The sequence below is a fragment of the Ranitomeya variabilis genome, chromosome 7 (genome assembly GCF_051348905.1).
Source record: "Ranitomeya variabilis isolate aRanVar5 chromosome 7, aRanVar5.hap1, whole genome shotgun sequence".
NCBI lineage: Eukaryota > Metazoa > Chordata > Amphibia > Anura > Dendrobatidae > Ranitomeya > Ranitomeya variabilis.
Window position 1 is genome coordinate 216,368,278 of NC_135238.1, and position 22,192 is coordinate 216,390,469.

The 22,192-nt window shown below is 42.8% G+C and overlaps 1 protein-coding gene across 2 annotated transcripts in view; it reads left to right on the plus strand.

Annotated features, from left to right (window-relative positions):
- ACVR1C (activin A receptor type 1C) overlaps nt 1–22,192 on the plus strand; it is an 80,491-nt gene that overhangs the window by 53,046 nt on the left and 5,253 nt on the right. The window contains exons 3-8 of one of the 2 annotated variants that reach the window (XM_077272924.1): nt 8,822–9,064; nt 17,396–17,626; nt 17,999–18,166; nt 18,385–18,541; nt 21,040–21,164; nt 21,524–21,654. In XM_077272924.1, coding sequence (XP_077129039.1) covers nt 8,822–9,064; nt 17,396–17,626; nt 17,999–18,166; nt 18,385–18,541; nt 21,040–21,164; nt 21,524–21,654 — 1,055 coding nt within the window. The remainder of the gene's footprint in view (nt 1–8,821; nt 9,065–17,395; nt 17,627–17,998; nt 18,167–18,384; nt 18,542–21,039; nt 21,165–21,523; nt 21,655–22,192) is intronic. The other variant, XM_077272925.1, reaches the window with a different exon arrangement.

The following is a 22,192-nucleotide window of genomic DNA, read 5'->3' on the forward strand; positions in this document are numbered from 1 at the left end:
AGCACAAAAATCTACAAAAGCCACACAGAGAGAGCAAAAAGACCCCCGCACCGACTCACGGTGCGGTGGCGCCACTCTGCCACCCAGAGCTTCCAGCTAGCAAAACAAAATCATGATTACCAGCTGGACAGAAAATTAACAAGTACTAAGGAATATATTCAGTACACAAATGAACAACAAATGAGCTTAGCAGGGACTTAGCTTCTGTTGAAGTAAACAGGACATCAGAAAGATCCAAGAGAGATCTGAACCAGTACTGATACATTGACAGCCGGCATCAAGTAATGATCTGAGCGGAGTTAAATAGAGGAACCAGCCCAGTCCTAAACGATGCAGCTGAGGAAGCTACTTCCAGACCAGCAGCTCCACTTTCAGCCACCAGAGGGAGCCCACGGACAGAACTCACAGAAGTACCATTCCTGACCACAGGAGGGAGTTCGAGAACGGAGTTCACAACACTTCTCATTCTCATCCAGTTCCACCATTCCACGTCCATCTACCCCTGTACGCCAGAGGATAAGGCACTCTTCGTAGTACCTGTATCGAGCCATGAACTTCGGATGTTGCAGAAATATCCACAAGGGATTCCAGTAAGGCCTCCCACTGCCCCAACAAACAGGTTCTTGCTTCCACTACCAGCCCACTGCAACTCGAACTTGACCTTTGTTAACAAAGTTCCCTATCTGACCACGTATCAAGAAGCAGTCCCTCTTTGATGGGGCTTGCCCTTCCCATTATGGGCTAGTCCCAAACTTTAACTATGTCGGTCTTTAGGTCTGTAGATGACATATCTCCTTCACAAATGGTACGCATTATATTTACATAAATTAAAAATATTACCCTTATAATGCTTACCAAAGTCTATCTTACACTACGGTCACTACCTTTTGTCTTACTCTATACTTTATACGTTACCATGTCACAGACACTATCACAATACACACTACAAAACACAGGACATAGTTCACACAGGGGTAGGAATGTGATAGCATAGTCCACCACTGCATGCAGCCCTACATCACCAAGCACAATGCCGTGGGTCGGATGGAGTGGTGTAAAGCCGTCACTACTGAATGGAAATTCTATGGAGTGATGCATGACCGATTAATATGCAACCAACATTTATCGATTGAGTAAAAACGGGTTGAAATCCTTATAAAATCCTGAGTTCATGGTTAAATTACTGATTGACGCTTCTGTTTATTTCGTGAAGGACCCACAGAATATATCTTATGGTGAAACAGTATTTAAATTCATTTTTGGTTTATTTTGACAACTGTTTATTTAATCTCTGTGAGAGGAATTGCAGCTGACATATAATTTTATATCTAGAGATGAGCGAATTTGCCGGAATTTGATTAGATCAAACTTTGCTGGAAAATGTGATTCCAGTTGAGTTTATTCGACACATATCGAATTTCTTGTAAAAACCATTTGTTATACTCGGAGGTCTCTCCAGACCTTACAGTATAGTAGATGGAGGGGTTAAAACATATAAACTAGCTCGCTTCCTCCCTTTGTCTCCTCGTTTTTCTCCCAATCTCCGTTTTTCTTCACCTTTGTGGTGGCACGCACTAGTCCTCTTTCAGGTGGGTGGCATCACTTGAGGACTAGCTAGCACTGGAGGCATCGTAGAATGAAGACCCTTTTCTTGGCCCTAAAATCTATCCAGCAAAATGACGTCCAGATGGCCAAAATTTTCCTCAATTTGAGAGAATCGGAACACAAAAATATTCAGGTTCTAATGATTCAAAATATTTTGTGAAATTCAAAGTGAAGTCAATGAGTCCATTGAATGTGATCTGAGTTGCGGTAGCTGTCCCACTGTCCTGGGAGGTCCGCAGCATGTCATGCTGTATCTCCATCTGTAGGGTTCACTATGATGGTGGAGCAGGGAGCTATCCGCTCACCGGTATTATCTAAGGCTCGGCACAGGAGACATAATGATGCCATTACATTGTGCCCAGTACACCCAGGAGACGGTGGTTCTGGGTCATTATAATGTTTGAAGGGCATTGAGGGGGCATTAAATTGTGTGAGGGTCACTGTGGGAGTAGCATCATAATGTGTGTAAGGGGGCATCATGCTCTGTGTCGGAATCACATGGGCCATCATGCTGTGGGGGCAGCATTCTGTGTTTAGGGGCACTGTGGGGGCATTATAATGTGTAAAGAAGGGATTGTGGGGGCATCATATGTGGGGGTACTGTGGGGGCATCATATGTGGGGGTACTGTGGGGGCATCATAATGTGTGGAAGATGCATGGGTTTGGCTGTAATGTAGGGGCACTTTGAGGGCATTATTGCATGTGTGGAGGCATCATTGGGTCATCACACTGTGTGAGAGACATTGTAGGGCTCTCATACTGTGGGGGTAATACAAGGGGTATCAGACTGTGTGGGAACACTAAGGGCTTCATTAGGGGCAATATTTTGGTATGGGTGCACAGAAAGGGCTGGCAAGGGCTAGGGATGTGGTTGAACTGTAAAAATTTGCTGCAGGTGTCCCACTTTTGTATCTTTAAACTTGGGAGGTTTGTTGTACCCGATCAAGTCACTAAAGGCATGGGGTGATGAGTTTGGATGTGGAGGAGCCTGAGTGATTTTATATATTACTTTTTTCAACTCTATAAAACATATTGGACCATCCCAACATCGCTGCAAATTCTGAATGCGCTGAATAGGCGCAAATTCACACTCCAAAATCTTACGTAAAATTCTCCCGATAAACGTGGAAAATCTTACAGCTACAAACCCGTATGCCAGATTCATGCCCATTGATTGGGACGTCCAACAAGCTCAGATACTGCGTGATAGAAACGGGTTCACATACTTATGGTATAAAAAAATTGTATGTGAATGGAAAATAAAGCCTGAAATATAAGGTATATTTCTAAAACGTTTGTTAATTTTTAGTGTAGATGTAACAAAGTCTGAAGAAGATTTAGGCTTTAGTGCTGTTACTTTCCATGGAGCCCGTTCTTTACCTGTCTGCCCAGCACAGTGGCTCTTATCAGCGTGGACATTGCCCTGTGTTGGATCAGACATAGTACATGGAGGTGGAAATACAGAGATGTGGGGAGATAATGAGTACAGTTTATACCATAGGATGAAGAGTGAGGGTAAAGATCACATTCGCATTTATCTCATATACTGTGTATGACCGACACCTCCTCCTCCAGGGCCGGCATCATCCGGCGCACACTGGCCCAGGACCCTGGACTAACGGGGGGCCCACTCGCCATCGGGGACACTGGCACACAGCGCTGGCATCGGGCCTCTCCCTCAAATACTCACCTCTCCCCTTTCCATGCGGCTCCGGTCTCTACAGCGTCTTATGACTCTCTGTGACGTCTCAGGGCCGAGCAGTGCCGAGTCAGAAAACGCTGAACAGACCGCAGGGAATGAGGAGAGGTGAGTATTTGATTATCGTTTTATGTATTGAGCAATATATTGGGCCATTATATACTGTATGGAGCAATATATGGGGTTATTATATACTGTATGGAGCACTATATGAGACTATTATATACTGTATAGAGCAATATATGAGGCCCATTATACTATATGGAGCACTATATGGGGCCATTATACTGTATGGAGCACTATATGGGGCCATTAAACTGTATGGAGCACTATATGGGGCCATTATACTGTATGGAGCACTATATGGGGCCATTATCCTGTATGGAGCACTATATACACATGCTCACTACTGCACTAGGAGTGGACATACCATTGTTGCGGCCTGTGCAGCCGCCTGCTACAGGTACACATCGTGACCATCTTGGTACATTAATTATTTTCACTCTGTACTGCAATACTCTGTTATGTAATTGTAGGTTCAAGTCCTCTAGGAATTGTAAAAAGTAATAAAAAAAAACTTCAAAAAATATTGAAAGCATTATATTTAATACTTAAGAGTTGTAATAAACAACTAAGATCTTGAATCACTCCCTATTTGCACAACAAAAATAATAAATAAGCAGATTTGGTAAAGGTACAATCTATCATAATATACATTTAACTTATCAAGTAAATGCTATCAAAAAAAATAAAAAAAAATCCAGAATTGCTGTTTTTCAGTCGCCACACCATCCCACTAAGAATGCAATAAAATGCCATCAAAAAGTTCTATGTAAGCTAATAAAAACGAACATGCAAAAATTAGTCCTCATATGGCTGCTACGACAGAAGACTAAAAAAAGAAATTGGGTCTTGGATTGGATTTTGGATTTTTCTAAATAATTGACTACAAGTATGTAAATTAAATATGAGCGGTCATGTGACCCACCACCTTGAGTTGGAAATAGAGGGGAATCCTGACAGTGTGCACATTGCACCCTGTAGCGATTCAGGAATCTTGGATTAGATAGAGATAATGCAGAAATTTATGTTAAGTCTGGAAACCCCCTTAAAAATGACTTTTAGAACATTCTGTAGTGCACTACCACTACTACTACTTTTTTTTTCTGTGCTATGTTGTGCATAAATATGTGATTCTTCAGAATTTGTATTAGTCTATGCCTGATGAAGAGACCTGTGTAGTCTCGAAAGCTTGCAATTTGTTACCATCTTTTCAGTTAGCCATTAAAAGGTATCAACCACTGAGGACTCTCAATTCTAAACATTTTTCTACCACTACTAGACATAGGAGGAGACCAATAAATGTGGACCCTAGTCTTGACATTGTGGGAACCTTTCCAAAATAAGCACTCACTTGAGGATTTATGGGTGCAGAATGGGAACACAGATATTGATAATTAATTTCCATCAGGATCACAATTACTGAGGAATCCAATACTAACCTAATTATCCGCATTGCCAGATAAGATAGTTGTGATCTGGTCACCATAGTCCACATAATGGAACAGTGACCCCTACTGGGAGCTTCATGCTATATCATCATGGTTGCACATCACAACCTTCCTGGCTCTGCTGTTCCATTTTTTGTATAGAATATAGTATAACTGATTGTTGCAGATTTGGCTGATTTGTTACAGAAATTTGTAAGGCTGAAAGTCAATTTTATATCAGTGAATTGGGTTATTTTTATACCTGGTGCATGCATTTCTTCAAGCCCCATTCAAGTGACTAAAACAATCCAAGTGTGCAACAATTCTGCTGTGTGTGTAAATTCACTCGATGTTCACATGTTACGTTTTTGCTGCATTTTTTTTTCTGCAGAAAAAAACCTGCTCTCTTGGCAGTGCGTTTTTTTCCTCGCTGGAATCAGTGGCTCTGCCCCTACATTATGCAGCTCTCGGATTACATATAAATGCAAAATCATGAAGCAACACGTTATGTAGTACTGGAGAGAAAATCACATAAGCTCTCCCTGCACGCCCACCAGGCGCTAGCCAAATCGGATAGCTCCAAACAAAGCTTGTTGACAAAAAACAGAGCAGAAATATCCATAACACCATAATTTTATCTAAAAGGTATAAATTTTATTCAATAGTTTATCCTAAACAACATCAATACTAATACTGCAATAAGTGCTGTAAGCACTCTGCACAAACAGTGAAGTTACAAAAAGGAGACATGATGGTTTACCAGACACCAGAAGGGAGAAGTGCTATGTAATACGCCTCATATATACCTATGTCACTAGAGGCTATAGCCCATAAATAATCCTATGCAAGGTCCTACCGGTATCCCCTTGATATAGGTGACTGCGCTAAGACTTCATGACATATAAGTTACACCATGTGTATACTCAGGCTTACCCATTCGTAGTTGGCTGAAAAGAGGTTCCCCCTCCTGGTGTGGCCCCCCTGGACGCGCGTTTCGCGTTCTCGCTTTTTCAGCATATATATTCAGTATATAATTCCACATGTGTTAATTCATAGTTTTGATCCCTTCAGTGTGAATGTACAATTTTCATAGTCATGAAAATACAGAAAAATACAGAAAAATCTTTAAATGAGAAGGTGTCCAAACTTTTGGCCTGTACTGTATGGCCTGAAGAACAGAGAGGCAGAACCTGGCACAGAGGGCCATTTATAGGGTCAACGTGTTGGGATTATTATAATCTGAATGATAACATTATAAGAAAACAACAGCTGCATATGGCACTATTATAGAAATATTATACAAACATTGTGAACATCCGGCCGCAGCAGCTGATTGGTGGGGGTGATAGGTGGGTTTCGGACCGCCGGAGATCTGATTTTGCTGATGGTTTATCAATATTGTAGTTCTTTACAAACTCTTTAACGTTATGCCACTTCTCGGTTCGCTTACTTTAGACCAATTTTTATGTACCAAAATTTTGGTAAACTATAATGTTTTTTTTTTTTCCTTCTTTCCCCATGCCACAATTTCTATCGTATAACTCGCACCTCTTTGTCTGACAAGGCGCAGTACATAATAAATCAGATGCGCGACGTGTATAGCAGGTTTTTTTGGTGCACGTTGGGCCAGAATCTTGTCGCATCCCGCTCCGGAAATCTGCCCATTGTAGTTGTGATGTGGCTGATACAATTTTACGACCAGGTATTTCTATCTGCTACAAACGTTTCTTTTTCTTGCAAATACAATTAACAGAACGATGTCAGCAGCGCCTGACGTCCGAATAAGTGAACGTCCCACTGATGCTACCAATTGTCATTATCAGACGACCCGTGCTGCGGTTCCTGAACGCCAAGGAAGATGGTGACCGGCCGCTCTGCTCTGCTCATGCTTAGATACAGAACTGATGGATCAAACGGAATGTTTTATCACGGGAGAATTAAATTCCACGGATGCAATGACCTCTAATGTCCAGTAGAGGATGCTCTCGTTCCAGTAGCGTGTGACTTGCCGTGCTACTTTGGCTAGTGTGGATATCTACGAGAACTCGTTACTTATTATTTATTATTATTATTTTAGCGGCATTTATTCCATGTCGCTTTATACATGCATGTTATTCGCACTGATCAATGTTTCCCAATACGTTGCTTATGAAATATGAACAGGAATGGCCGTCAATGACCATATGTAGTTACGGATTATAATACGGCGCGCACTTCTGATGCATTAACCCTTGCAGAGCTGACACTCATTGTTCTGCTTGGTTATTCATTTTTTGAGTTGATTTCCTCGGGCTTCTCGTAATCCTCTCCAATGACACGTGTCAGTATTTGCCTCCGTTTTTTGGCTTCGGCCACGGATCCTGGGCTACTTCGCTTCTGCATGAAACCTTGTATACTAGTTTTTGCAGGAATGGGAAATGGGCTAACATGAGAATCTTTGAAGAATTTTTTTGTTTGGTTCTAAAACCAGAACATTTTGATTTTGTAAGCTTAGGGCTTAGCCGTATGTCACTTTACTTTGAGGCCACTTAGTGTGCCCCTCTTATGGGGCTGTTGGTATCATGGAGCCGTTTATGTACCGCCTCAGCCCCTACCCTGACTATCCTGGGAACATCTCAAAACATAGTGGGGCTCCATTATTTATTCTTTATGCTTTGCTTAAATAGCACCATCATGTTCCTCCGTGCTTTACAGACATTATCATCCCTGTCCCCATTGGATCTCACCATCTAAATTCCCTATCAGTATATCCCTGGAGTATGGGAAGAAACACGGGAAGAACATACAAACTCCTTGCATATTTTGTCCTTGGTGGGATTTGAACCCAGGAAGACCCCAGTGCTGCAAGGCTACAGTGCTAACCACTGAGCCACCATGCTGCCCTGTTCCATAAGCCCCCACCCATCCCCTTTAAGCAAGGGACATCCCCATAAAAAATAAGAATATATTGAAAAATTTAGGCTATCATGGCAAATTTTGGACTGTTGACAGCTGTGTGCTCTGTGAGGCCTTTGTACAGCACGTTAGTGCAAACAGATAGGGAGGTATAGCAATGGCATATGGAGAAGCCTCGGATCCCAAATGCAAGATGTGACATAGAACAAAAAAAGATATCACATGTATTTTATAGTATTGCTCCTCTTATACGTGACACCGTGTAACGCTGGTTTCAAAACTTCTATGAGAGTTTTTTATGAATCTCTAATACAGCCATGCATTTGCGCCCTTTGAGTATAAAGTATATTTTTTTGTCATTTGCATTGAAATTGCAAAATTATGGTAATTTCCTTTTTAAAAATTGCCTATTTTGTTGTTGTAGAGTCTGTGCATCTCCTTTGTATAGTCGGCTGTGCTGCTGCTTCTGTCATAGATGCTGAGAGCACAATTGCTCCTGGCTGCGGAAACGATAGGAGGGTCTAAAGTAGTGGAAAGTGGGAGGAAAAAAGCTACACCAGTGGTTTCACACTCCAGTTTTCATGAAGGCCGTGCAGGAATAAGATTCACCGAATTCAATATTGGGGTGTATCTTGGAGTAACATTTCTAGTATAAGAAATGCTGCTGAATTTGAGAGGCGGCGTAGCCATGCCCTGTCTCACTTTGACTTAATGACTTTTCAAAGAGTTTTATGTCAGTTTTCTGGCAATAAACACTTTAATGATCCGCCCCTAGGAATCTGCAGGGTGAGGTGGAGAGATTACACCGTCGTCATCAATGTCTGTGTCTGTGCAGGGGAGAGGAGATGTATCTTGGTCGCTCATATTAGTGACATACACTTTTTTGGCATGGTGTCCTCCTGGTAAATACCAGATTAAATACATTGGTGGCATATTGCTTGGATATGACCGATTTTCACAATGTAGTGGCAGCATTTAGCAGTTTTTGCAGGCAGTATGTTCAGGCATTAACTATTGGTGCAGCCTGTAAATGAATACCTGTAATCCTAGTGACCTGTGAAGGTGATATGCTGTAGATTCCTGTGAAACGTCTATACTATTAGTAATCATTTGCATTTTCTTTTTGATCAGCAGCCTCTTCAAGTCCATCACATTTCGGTCATGTGGAGCTTTGGGTAATGGTCACCATTCCAATATGTGTCCTGGCAATAGCCATTATGCTTACAGTCTACACCTGTCAGAGGCGGTACGGTGCCTACAAGAGAACCCGGCGGCAGTGCATAGAGGAGCCGTTAACGGAATGCAACTTAGACCCAGATGGGAAATGCTTGAAAGATCTCATATACGATATGTCAACGTCAGGATCTGGATCTGGTAAGTTCAATCTCCTACATCCTTACTAGCAAAGCAAAAAGTTCTAAAAAGTCTACCTCTCCTACCGGCTGTCATCTCCGTTGCCTCTTCTGATTACCAGGCTCAGTGTGATGCATACGTAACGTCATGTGTGCCTGCAAGTCAGAAGAGGAGGCAGTGATTCCAGCAGGTAGGAGGACACTCACAAAGCTCTGGTCTGGCAGATAAGGTCTCTCTATATAGTTGCTGAACCAGGCTCTTTTGAATCTTTTTTGCTTAACTCTAGTATCAACTCTATTTTTTTCAATTACTTAAATGCTTGTATTTGGGGTAAAAACTTATTTTTGCAATTGGGTTTCAGTAAAATTTTTTCCATGGCCCTTTACATGTGAGGAGGGGTATACATAACAAAAAAAGAAGCACAATGATCTAAAATAATACAAGTCACAACTGGTACAGGAGGAGAGAGGACCCTGCCCGCGAGGGCTCACAATCTACAAGGGATGGGTGAGGATACAGTAGGTGAGGATAGAGCTGGTCGTGCAATGGTTTGGTCGATCGGTGGTTACTGCAGGTTGTAGGCTTGCTGGAAGAGGTGGGTCTTCAGGCTCTTTTTGAAGGTTTCGATGGTAGGCGAGAGTCTGATGTGTTGTGGTAGAGGGTTCCAGAGTAAGGGTGATGCGCGAGAGAAATCTTGTATGCGATTGTGGGAAGAGGAGATAAGAGGGAAGTAGAGTGGAGATCTTGTGAGGATCGGAGGTTGCGTGTAGGTAAGTACCGGGAGACGAGGTCTGTTGTGAATTCTGCTATTGGGTTCCCTCCGGTGGTTGTTGGTGGTAATACAGTTGTCCCTGGGTTGCAATCATGGGCAGGTGTCCCTGCTGATTGCAGTGCTGACTGGGGTATTTAAGGTTGCAGGATTCATTAGTCCTTGCCAGTTGTCCATTGTTCTTGGAAGTTTTGGATCTCAGTCTGGTTCCTCCTGCCCTGCTACCAAATCAGCAAAGATAAGTTTCTGGTTTTTGTTTCTGCTGCACACATGCAGTGTGCTTTACAGATCAGTGCTATTCATTGTTTTTTCTTGTCCAGCTTAGACTGTGTCAGGATTTTTCCAGTCAAGTTGGATTCTCAGGAGATGCAGAGATACGTTCCATGTCTTTAGTTAGATTGTGGAATTTTTGTCTTATCTGCTGTGGATATTTTTAGGGTTTTAATACTGACCGCTTAGCATTCTGTACTATCCTTTCCTATTTAGCTAGAGTGGCCTCTTTTGCTAAACCCTGTTTTCTGCCTGCGTGTGTCTTTCCTCTAATACTCACAGTCAATATTTGTGGGGGGCTGCCTATCCTTTGGGGTTCTGCTCTGGGGCAAGATAGGATTCCCATTTCCATCTATAGGGGTATTTAGTCCTCCGGCTGTGTCGAGGTGTCTAGGATTGTTAGGTACACCCCACGGCTACTTCTAGTTGCGGTGTCAGTTTAGGGTTTGCGGTCAGTATAGGTTCCACCTTCTCCTGAGAAAGTCTCATGCGGCTCCAAGGTCACCGGATCATAACAGAGGTCACAGATGTATGGAGGAGACAGGTTGTGGATGGCTTTGTATGTCATAGTAAGGGTTTTGAACTGGAGTCTCTGGGCAATGGGGAGCCAGTGAAGGGATTGACAGAGGGGAGAGGCCGGGGAATAGCAGGGGGACAGGTGGATTAGTTGGGCAGCAGAGTGTTGGATGGATTGGAAGGGTGCGAGAGAGTTAGCGGGGAGGCCACAGAGCAGGAGGTTGCAATAGTCAAGGCGGGAGATGATGAGGGCATGGACTAGGGTTTTTGCAGATTCATGGTTGAGGAATCTGAGGATTAGGGAAATATTTTTGAGTTTGAGTAGGCAGGAAGTGGAAAGGGCTTGGATATGTGGTTTGAAGGAGAGATGAGAGTCAAGGGTTACTGTCATGGTTCTCAATGGCAAGAGAACATAGTAAAGCATACAAAAAGGACTAGCTCTTGGAAGATGGGAACTCGAGCTGACTGTGAGCTAAACCTACCGCACAACTAACAGTGGCCGGGTAGCATGCCTACGTTTTATCCCTAGACGCCCAGCGCCAGCCGGAGAACTGACTGACCCTAGCAGAGGAAAATACAGACCTGGCTTACCTCTAGAGAAATTTTCCCCAAAAGGCAGACAGTAGCCCCCACATATATTGTCGGTGATTTCAGAGGAAATTGACATACGAAGTATGAAGATAGGTTTAGCAAATTGAGGTCCGCTTACTAGATAGTAGGAAGACAGAAAAGGGAACTTCACAGTCAGCTGAAAACCCTTTCAAAACACCATTCTGAAATTACTTTAAGACTCTAATATCAACTCATGACACCAGAGTGGCAATTTCAGCTCACAAGAGCTTCCAGCCTCAGAAATAATCAATCGCAGAGAACTGGAACAAAAATGCAAAACAAACTTAGGACTACAAGTCCAACTTAGCTGATAGTAGTCTAGGAGCAGGAACATGCAACAGAAAGGCTTCTGGTAACATTGTTGGCCGGCATAGAAATGACTGAGGAGCAAGGTTAAATAGAAAACTCCCACATCCTGATGGAAACAAGTGAACAGAGGAGATGAAGCACGCAAGTGCAGTACCACCAGAAACCACCGGGGGAGCCCAGAAACCAAATTCACAACAGTACCCCCCCCCCTCAAGGAGGGGGCACCGAACCCTCACCAGAACCACCAGGGCGATCAGGATGAGCCCTATGAAAGGCACGGACCAAATCGGAGGCATGAACATCAGAGGCTGTCACCCAAGAGTTATCCTCCTGACCGTAGCCCTTCCACTTGACCAGATACTGAAGTCTCCGTCTGGAAACACGGGAGTCCAAGATCTTCTCGACAACGTACTCCAACTCACCCTCAACCAACACCGGAGCAGGAGGCTCAACGGAAGGCACAACCGGTACCTCATACCTGCGCAACAATGACCGATGGAAGACATTATGAATAGAAAAAGATGCAGGGAGGTCCAAACGAAAGGACACAGGGTTAAGAATCTCCAATATCTTGTACAGGCCGATGAACCGAGGCTTAAACTTAGGAGAAGAAACCTTCATAGGGACAAAACGAGAAGATAACCACACCAAGTCCCCAACACAAAGACGAGGACCAACACGACGACGGCGGTTGGCAAAATGCCGAGTCTTCTCCTGGGACAACTTCAAATTGTCCACCACATGCCCCCAAATCTGATGCAACCTCTCCACCACAGCATCCACTCCAGGACAATCCGAAGACTCCACCTGACCGGAAGAGAAACGAGGATGAAACCCCGAATTACAGAAGAAAGGAGAAACCAAGGTGGCAGAACTAGCCCGATTATTGAGGGCAAACTCCGCCAAGGGCAAAAAGGCAACCCAATCATCCTGATCCGCAGACACAAAACACCTCAAATAAGTCTCCAAGGTCTGATTACTTCTCTTGGTCTGGCCATTAGTCTGAGGGTGGAAAGCAGACGAAAAAGACAAATCAATGCCCATCCTAGCACAGAACGCTCGCCAAAATCTAGACACGAATTGGGTTCCCCTGTCAGAAACGATATTCTCCGGAATACCATGCAAGCGCACCACATTTTGAAAAAACAGAGGAACCAGCTCGGATGAAGAAGGCAATTTAGGCAAGGGAACCAAATGGACCATCTTAGAGAAACGGTCACACACCACCCAGATGACAGACATCTTCTGAGAAACAGGGAGATCAGAAATAAAATCCATGGAGATGTGAGTCCAAGGCCTCTTCGGAATAGGCAAGGATAACCACAATCCACTAGCCCGAGAACAACAAGGCTTGGCCCGAGCACAAACATCACAAGACTGCACAAAACCTCGCACATCTCGCGACAGGGAAGGCCACCAGAAGGACCTAGCCACCAAATCCCTGGTACCAAAGATTCCAGGATGACCTGCTAACGCAGAAGAATGGACCTCCGAGATGACTCTACTGGTCCAATCATCAGGAACAAACAATCTACCAGGCGGGCAACGATCAGGTCTATCCGCCTGAAACTCCTGCAAGACCCGTCGCAAATCTGGGGAAACAGCAGATAATATCACTCCATCCTTAAGGATACCTGTAGGTTCAGAATTACCAGGGGAATCAGGCTCAAAACTCCTAGAAAGGGCATCCGCCTTCACATTTTTAGAACCCGGTAGGTAAGAAACAACAAAATTAAACCGAGAGAAAAATAACGACCAGCGCGCCTGTCTAGGATTCAGGCGCCTGGCGGACTCAAGATAAATCAAATTCTTGTGGTCGGTCAATACCACCACCTGATGTCTAGCCCCCTCAAGCCAATGACGCCACTCCTCAAAAGCCCACTTCATAGCCAAGAGCTCCCGATTACCAATATCATAATTTCGCTCAGCGGGCGAACACTTACGAGAAAAGAACGCGCAAGGTCTCATCACGGAGCAGTCGGAACTTTTCTGCGACAAAACCGCCCCAGCTCCGATTTCTGAAGCGTCGACCTCAACCTGAAAAGGAAGAGTAACATCAGGCTGACGCAATACAGGGGCGGAAGAAAAGCGGCGCTTAAGCTCCCGAAAGGCCTCCACAGCAGCAGGGGACCACTCAGCAACATCAGCACCCTTCTTAGTCAAATCAGTCAACGGTTTAGCGACATCAGAAAAACCAGTTATAAATCGACGATAAAAATTAGCAAAGCCCAAAAACTTCTGAAGGCTCTTAAGAGAAGAGGGTTGCGTCCAATCACAAATAGCCTGAACCTTGACAGGGTCCATCTCAATGGAAGAGGGGGAAAAAATGTACCCCAAAAACGAAATCTTTTGAACCCCAAAAACGCACTTAGAACCCTTTACACACAAGGAATTAGAGCGCAAAACCTGAAAAACCCTCCTGACCTGTTGGACATGAGAGTCCCAGTCCTCCGAAAAAATCAAAATATCATCCAGATACACAATCAAAAATTTATCCAAATATTCACGGAAAATGTCATGCATAAAGGACTGAAAGACTGAAGGGGCATTTGAAAGACCAAAAGGCATTACTAAATACTCAAAATGGCCCTCAGGCGTATTAAATGCGGTTTTCCACTCATCCCCCTGCTTAATTCGCACTAAATTATACGCCCCACGAAGATCAATCTTAGAGAACCACTTGGCCCCCTTTATTCGAGCAAACAAATCAGTAAGCAGTGGCAAAGGATACTGATATTTAACCGTGATTCCATTCAAAAGCCGATAATCAATACACGGCCTCAAAGAGCCATCTTTTTTAGATACAAAGAAAAAACCGGCTCCTAAGGGAGATGACGAAGGACGAATATGTCCCTTTTCCAAGGACTCCTTAATATATTCCCGCATAGCAGCATGTTCAGGCACAGATAGATTAAATAAACGACCCTTTGGAAACTTACTGCCCGGAATCAGATCTATAGTACAATCGCACTCTCTGTGCGGAGGTAGTGAACCAATTTTAGGCTCCTCAAAAACGTCACGATAATCAGATAAAAATTCCGGAATCTCAGAGGGAATAGATGACGAAATGGAAACCAAAGGTACGTCCCCATGAGTCCCCTGACATCCCCAGCTTAACACAGACATTGCTTTCCAGTCGAGGACTGGGTTATGAGATTGCAGCCATGGCAATCCAAGCACCAACACATCATGTAGATTATACAACACAAGGAAGCGAATAATCTCCTGGTGATCCGGATTAATACGCATATTTACTTGTGTCCAGTATTGTGGTTTATTACTAGCCAATGGCGTGGAGTCAATACCCTTCAGAGGTATAGGAACTTCCAGAGGCTCTAAATCAAACCCACAGCGTTTGGCAAAGGACCAATCCATAAGACTCAAAGCGGCGCCAGAGTCGACATAGGCGTCCGCGGTAATAGACGATAAAGAGCAAATCAGGGTCACAGATAGAATAAACTTAGACTGTAAAGTGCCAATTGAAACAGACTTATCAACCTTCTTAGTACGTTTAGAGCATGCTGATATAACATGAGTTGAATCACCACAATAGAAGCATAACCCATTTTTTCGCCTAAAATTCTGTCGTTCGCTTCTGGACAGAATTCTATCACATTGCATAATCTCTGGCGCCTTCTCAGTAGACACCGCCAAATGGTGCACAGGTTTGCGCTCCCGCAAACGCCGATCAATCTGAATAGCCATTGTCATGGACTCATTCAGACCTGTAGGCACAGGGAACCCCACCATAACATCCTTAATGGCATCAGAGAGACCCTCTCTGAAATTCGCCGCCAGGGCGCACTCATTCCACTCAGTAAGCACAGACCACTTACGAAATTTTTGGCAGTATATTTCAGCCTCATCTTGCCCTTGAGACAGGGCCATTAAGGCTTTTTCAGCCTGAATCTCTAAATGAGGTTCCTCATAAAGCAACCCCAAAGCCAGGAAAAACACATCCACATTGAGCAACGCAGGATCCCCTGGTGCCAAAGCAAATGCCCAGTCCTGAGGGTCGCCCCGGAGCAAGGAAATTACAATCCTGACCTGCTGTGCAGGATCTCCAGCGGAGCGAGATCTCAGAGACAAAAATAATTTACAATTATGTTTGAAATTCTGGAAGCGAGATCTATCCCCGGAGAAAAATTCAGGTAAAGGAATTCTAGGTTCAGATATAGGAGCATGAATAACAAAATCCTGTAAACTTTGAACCTTCACAGCGAGATTATCCAAACCTGTAGCTAAACTCTGAGGATCCATATTAATCAGGTGAAATCAGAACCATTCAAGGATTAGAAGGAGAGAGAGACGAAGGCTGCAGTAAGCAGAGATGCAAGTGAATCAACTAATGAGCAAACTCAGGAAAAAAAAAAAAAAAAAATTCTCTGCAGAGTTATTTTCTCTCCTTTCTTCTGCCAATTATTTTAACCCTTGGCCGGCCAAACTGTCATGGTTCTCAATGGCAAGAGAACATAGTAAAGCATACAAAAAGGACTAGCTCTTGGAAGATGGGAACTCGAGCTGACTGTGAGCTAAACCTACCGCACAACTAACAGTGGCCGGGTAGCGTGCCTACGTTTTATCCCTAGACGCCCAGCGCCAGCCGGAGAACTGACTGACCCTAGCAGAGGAAAATACAGACCTGGCTTACCTCTAGAGAAATTTTCCCCAAAAGGCAGACAGTAGCCCCCACATATATTGTCGGTGATTTCAGAGGAAATTGACATACGAAGTATGAAGATAGGTTTAGCAAATTGAGGTCCGCTTACTAGATAGTAGGAAGACAGAAAAGGGAACTTCACAGTCAGCTGAAAACCCTTTCAAAACACCATCCTGGAATTACTTTAAGACTCTAATATCAACTCATGACACCAGAGTGGCAATTTCAGCTCACAAGAGCTTCCAGCCTCAGAAATAATCAATCGCAGAGAACTGGAACAAAAATGCAAAACAAACTTAGGACTACAAGTCCAACTTAGCTGATAGTAGTCTAGGAGCAGGAACATGCAACAGAAAGGCTTCTGGTAACATTGTTGGCCGGCATAGAAATGACTGAGGAGCAAGGTTAAATAGAAAACTCCCACATCCTGATGGAAACAGGTGAACAGAGGAGATGAAGCACGCAAGTGCAGTACCACCAGAAACCACCGGGGGAGCCCAGAAACCAAATTCACAACAGGTTACCAAAGGCAGCGAGCTTGCAGGACTGGGGAGAGTGAGCAGCCATTGACTTTGATGGATAGGTATGTTGGGGGGGGATTTTGGTTAGTAGGGTGGTGGTATCTGTGTGTCTTCAGCATAGAAGTGATAATGAAATCCGTGTCCCAGGCCGAAGGTTTAGATAGGGAAGAATAGGGGCCCTAGAACTGAACCTTTGGCAACACTGACAGGGGGCGAGATGACGAGGTGGTGTGTTATTGTGAGTTTTACAGACTCTTTTGTTTTCCTGCAAATTCAACTTTCATGTGGTCTGTGGTCATAAAGCAGCAGAGAGGAGCCCAGAAAAAGACAGATAAAAAAGAGACTAATTCTCCTGTCAGTCCGAATGAGCTCACTGAGAACCATAAGAAAGACCGCCTTTAACTAATCTAATTCTGCCTGCAGCCTCCACAAGAGGGCGCTGACACTATATGCCAGTATGCAGTCAGCTCATAGGCTCCCTCTAGTGGCTGCTGCAGGCAGGCTGCACATGATCTTTTCTGTTAAGAGGAGATTTGGAGCATTGTAGAACAAAGCTCCAGCCGTGATAAGTCTTTATTAAGCTTTTGCTATTTTCTATCTTAAAAATAACATTGTGCTAAAAGACGGACAATCACTTTAAAGCATCCACTGGCCCAGCAGATTTCTAACAATATATCATCTTGATTTCTCGATAGGTTTACCCTTGCTTGTCCAGAGAACCATTGCCAGAACGGTTATTATTCAGGAAGTGGTCGGTAAAGGACGTTTTGGAGAGGTTTGGAGGGGAAAATGGTGCGGAGAAGATGTTGCTGTAAAGATATTCTCCTCTCGAGATGAAAGGTCATGGTTCCGGGAAGCAGAAATTTATCAGACCGTGATGCTGAGACATGAAAATATCCTCGGATTTATAGCTGCTGACAACAAAGGTACGAGAAGACTATAGCTACTATCTATCTATCTATCTATCTATCTATCTATCTATCTATCTATCTATCTATCATCTATTATCTATCTGTCTATCTATCTATTATCTATCTATCATCTATCTATCTATCATGTATTATCTATCTATCATCTATCTATCATCGTATATTATCTATCTGTCATCTATCTATCATACAATCTATCTATTATCTATCTATTATCTATCTATCATATATTATCTATTATTTATCTGTCATCTACCTATCGTCTATCTATCTATCTATCTATTATCTATCTATCTATCTATCTATCTATCTATCTATCTATCTATTATCTATCTATCCTTCTATCCTCCTATCTATCTTTCCTTGCAGATAACGGCACGTGGACGCAGCTCTGGCTCGTGTCTGAGTACCATGATCAGGGCTCACTCTATGATTTCCTGAATCGTAGCACAGTAACTATTGGGGGAATGATGAAGTTGGCGTTATCCGTTGTCAGTGGTCTGGCTCATCTTCACATGGAAATAGTTGGAACTCGAGGTACATACTTATGTAAAAACACAAAAACATTTTTTGATCTCTATAATGGCAAAAGCATCTATGATTTTAAAAGGCTCTTTTCCTTGAGTTTCACAAATGTCATCATCGACCTCCTGCTAATATATCCATCTGTAACAAGAAGCGCGAGCTCGGGATGTAGCAGTAATACCACGATACCTCTGTGATATTAATGCAGTCGTGATTTGATCTATTTCCAGGTAAACCTGCTATTGCACACAGGGACCTGAAATCCAAAAACATTCTGGTGAAGAAGAATGAGACGTGCGCCATCGCTGACCTAGGACTGGCAGTGAAACATGATTCCATTACCAACACAATAGACATCCCGCAAAATCCAAGAGTGGGGACCAAGAGGTGAGAACCAATGTATTAAAGTGTATAGTCCCAGGGAAAATCTGAAAACAGGCTTTAAAGACAAATCAGTTCTGGTCGGTGTTCCTTCATTCTCAAGAACGGTGGGGATCCCAAACAAAAAGGGATGACATATCCTAGAGAAACGCAAGAATATAGGAAAAGATTTGACTGAGCACAAACTAACTTTCTATATATACAGGTGCGTCTTAGAATATCATCAATAAGTTAATTGATTTCAGTTCTTCAATACAAAAAGTGAAACTCCTATATATTATATAGAGTCATTACAGACAGAGTGATCTATTCCAAGTGTTTATTTCTGTTAATGTTGATGATTATGTCTTACAGCCAATGAAAACCTCAAAACTTATTATCTCAGTAAATTAGAATACTTTATAACACCAGCTTGAAAAATTATTTTACCATCCAAAATGTCGGCCTACTGAAATGTATGATCAGTAAATGCACTCAATACTTGGTCGGGCTCCATTTGCATCAATTACTGCATCAATGCAGCATGGCATGGAGGCGATCAGCCTGTGGCACTGCTGAGGGGTTATGGAGGCCCAGGTTGCTTTGATAGCAGCCTTCAGCTCGTCTGCATTGTTGGGTTTGGAGTCTCTCATCTTCCTCTTGATAATACTCCATAGATTCTCTATTGGGTTAAGGTCAGGCGAGTTTGATGCCAATCAAGCCCAGTGATACTGTTGTTAGTAAACCAGGTATTGGCACTTTTGTCAGTGTGGACAGGGGCCAAGTCCTACTGGAGAATGTCATTTCCATTGCCAAAAAGCTTGTCGGCAGAGGCAAGCATGAAGTGCTCTAAAATGTCCAAGTAGACGGCTGCGCTGACTTTGGTCTTGATAAAACACAGAGGACCTACACCAGCAGATGACACGGCTCCCCAAACCATCACTGATTGTGGAAACTTCACACTTGACCTTGGAAATCAAAAATGATGAATCGGGCCCATGGGACATGTACTGTAGGTGACATCACTGACTTTAGCGTTGAGTCTTGTAAGGGTCTTTTTGTATTCGTTACCTTTTCTTTTTTTGCACGTGATTCGTCAAAATGGCGCTCGCAGTTCATGAGTTTTGTGCAAAATCAAAACAGCTTTTATTTTAGGTCTTTACATTTTTTTTGCAACTTTTTAGTGCAATATGTTGCATATGTTGCAAAAATTGCTGGCGTACAAAAAATCGCTGCGGGGGTGAAAAAGGGGGGAATTGGAGTAGATTTGTGCAAAAAAAGTTGCACTTTTTGAAGTCGCACACAGTGGTGAACGATAAACAAACAGATGAATACATAAAAATGTGTTTTTAAAAAAATGAAAAACAGGCGAGAAATACACAAAAGTAGACAAAAAAGGTGCAAAATGAAAGATGAATTGGTCCCATAGAAAAGCAAGTATAAAAGAGTAACCTGCATGTCGGCTGTGCCGTGGAGGAGGCAGTCTTACATTCCCCACAGACGAGCACGTTACATTCAGTTTCGGTTCTTTTTGGAGTGTGGTAGAAAATGATTGTCAGAAGCCTGCATTCTATTGCAATTTCTATAGGGTTTTTGATGACGATATCTGATGTTTTTGCCGTTTGCCCACAATACTTTCAGTATGAGTAAACTGCTCCTGAGCCCAAAAAATGTGTCTGCCGTCTAACTCCTTGTGATATGACCCATTAATTGTAACCAATGAAACTACAGTAGTTGCCAAAGGTATCATGAGAGTTAACTTTTTTTTATTTTTTTAGAAACAGCGCCACTTTTTAACCATAGGTTGCATCTGGTATTGCAGCTACGTGATGGTATATGGGGCAAATTATCCGTCAATGATCCAAGATTAATAATAAACTCACCGAGCGTAATTAGATCTCAACATTTATTTATGTAAATAAACTTTTGATATCTGTTTACATATATTGTAAAGCGCTCCATTTTTTCGATTCAATGATCCAAGATTACGTTTCCCAAAAGAAAGTTGTTGTGTCACCCCTGATGCGTAAGGTTGGTAGTAAGACTAGTAGGTTTCATTCACATGGACGTAGAAATACTGTAGTCATCCAATTTTTATCCAGAAAAAACGGGATTTTTCATCTATATTGTCATCCTTATAGTGCATCTGTCTTTATACATCGTCAGTGAATAAAATTTATGAGACCAAAAACAGTTTAATAAGTCTCATCCAAAATACGAAAGAGACTAGTGCACACTGCGTGTTTTGTTTTTTTATGTGGACTTTCGGTCCATCTGAAAAAAAAAAAAAAAATCCAAAACTGTGTCCTAAACAGCCCTATGTACCTTTAATGTAAATTTTAGATGCCTGTATTATTGGTAAAATATCTTTTATATTATCTAAAGTTCCCAAGGAAAACCCAAATCCAAGCTGCCTAATATGTGTCTGAAGAGCCTGTAATGCTTTTATCCAATTTCCAACCTTTCTTCTCTAACTCGTTTGTTCCGTCTTCCGCCGTAATATCTTGTTTTTCTTTTATGAAAAGGTACATGGCTCCGGAATTACTCGATGATTCGATAAGCATGCAGCACTTTGAGTCATTCAAATGTGCAGACATCTACTCCCTGGGCTTAGTATACTGGGAAATAGCCCGGAGATGTTCGGTGGGAGGTTGGTATCTACGCTTTATTTTTTCCTTTATTAGGTAATTTGATTTATCATATATTAATTAAGTTGTTTCCGTTATTTTACATCATTCACGTAATATTAAAGAAAGCCACAATAACCTCCTTATCCTAAACGCTTACTAGGGCATTCCGCTACTGTCTAGTCATAGGGTCTTCTTTGGAATTATGCCCATGTTATAGCGGCCGGTAGGTAGTGATGAAAGGGAACTGAAGTGTTTGCATAAATATGGTCGTATATTTTTGGAAATTTTTAATGGAGCTCCCTTTGTGAGGAAGTGGATACTGTGTGCTACAAATATCAGAAATGTATCATTGACCCTGCAGTTTCTTGCTTTGCTCCAGGTGTTGTGGATGAATACCAGTTGCCTTATTATGATATGGTGCCTTCTGATCCTTCACTGGAAGACATGAGAAAAGTTGTTTGTGACCAAAAATTGCGGCCCAACATACCAAACCAGTGGCAAAGTTTTGAGGTACCAGTATTTAATAAATATGTAAAATAAGTGCGAAACTAAAAACAGTATTAGGACTCATTCAGACATCCAATTTTCTCACGTACGAGAAAATCGGAGCCATTATTCTGATCCAAGCTTGATCTGACTTGGATCAGACTTGGATCAGACTTGGATCAGACTTGGATCAGACTTGGTTCAGACTTGTTTCAGGCTTGGATCAGACTTGGATCAGACTTGGATCAGACTTGGTTCAGACTTGGATCCGACTTGGATCAGACTTGGATCAGACTTGGATCAGACTTGGTTCAGACTTGGATCAGACTTGGATCAGACTTGGATCAGACTTGGATCAGACTTGGATCAGACTTGGTTCAGACTTGGATCAGACTTGGTTCAGACTTGGATCCGACTTGGATCAGACTTGGTTCAGACTTGGATCAGACTTGGATCAGACTTGGATCAGACTTGGTTCAGACTTGGTTCAGACTTGGATCAGACTTGGATCAGACTTGGTTCAGACTTGGATCAGACTTGGATCCGACTTGGATCAGACTTG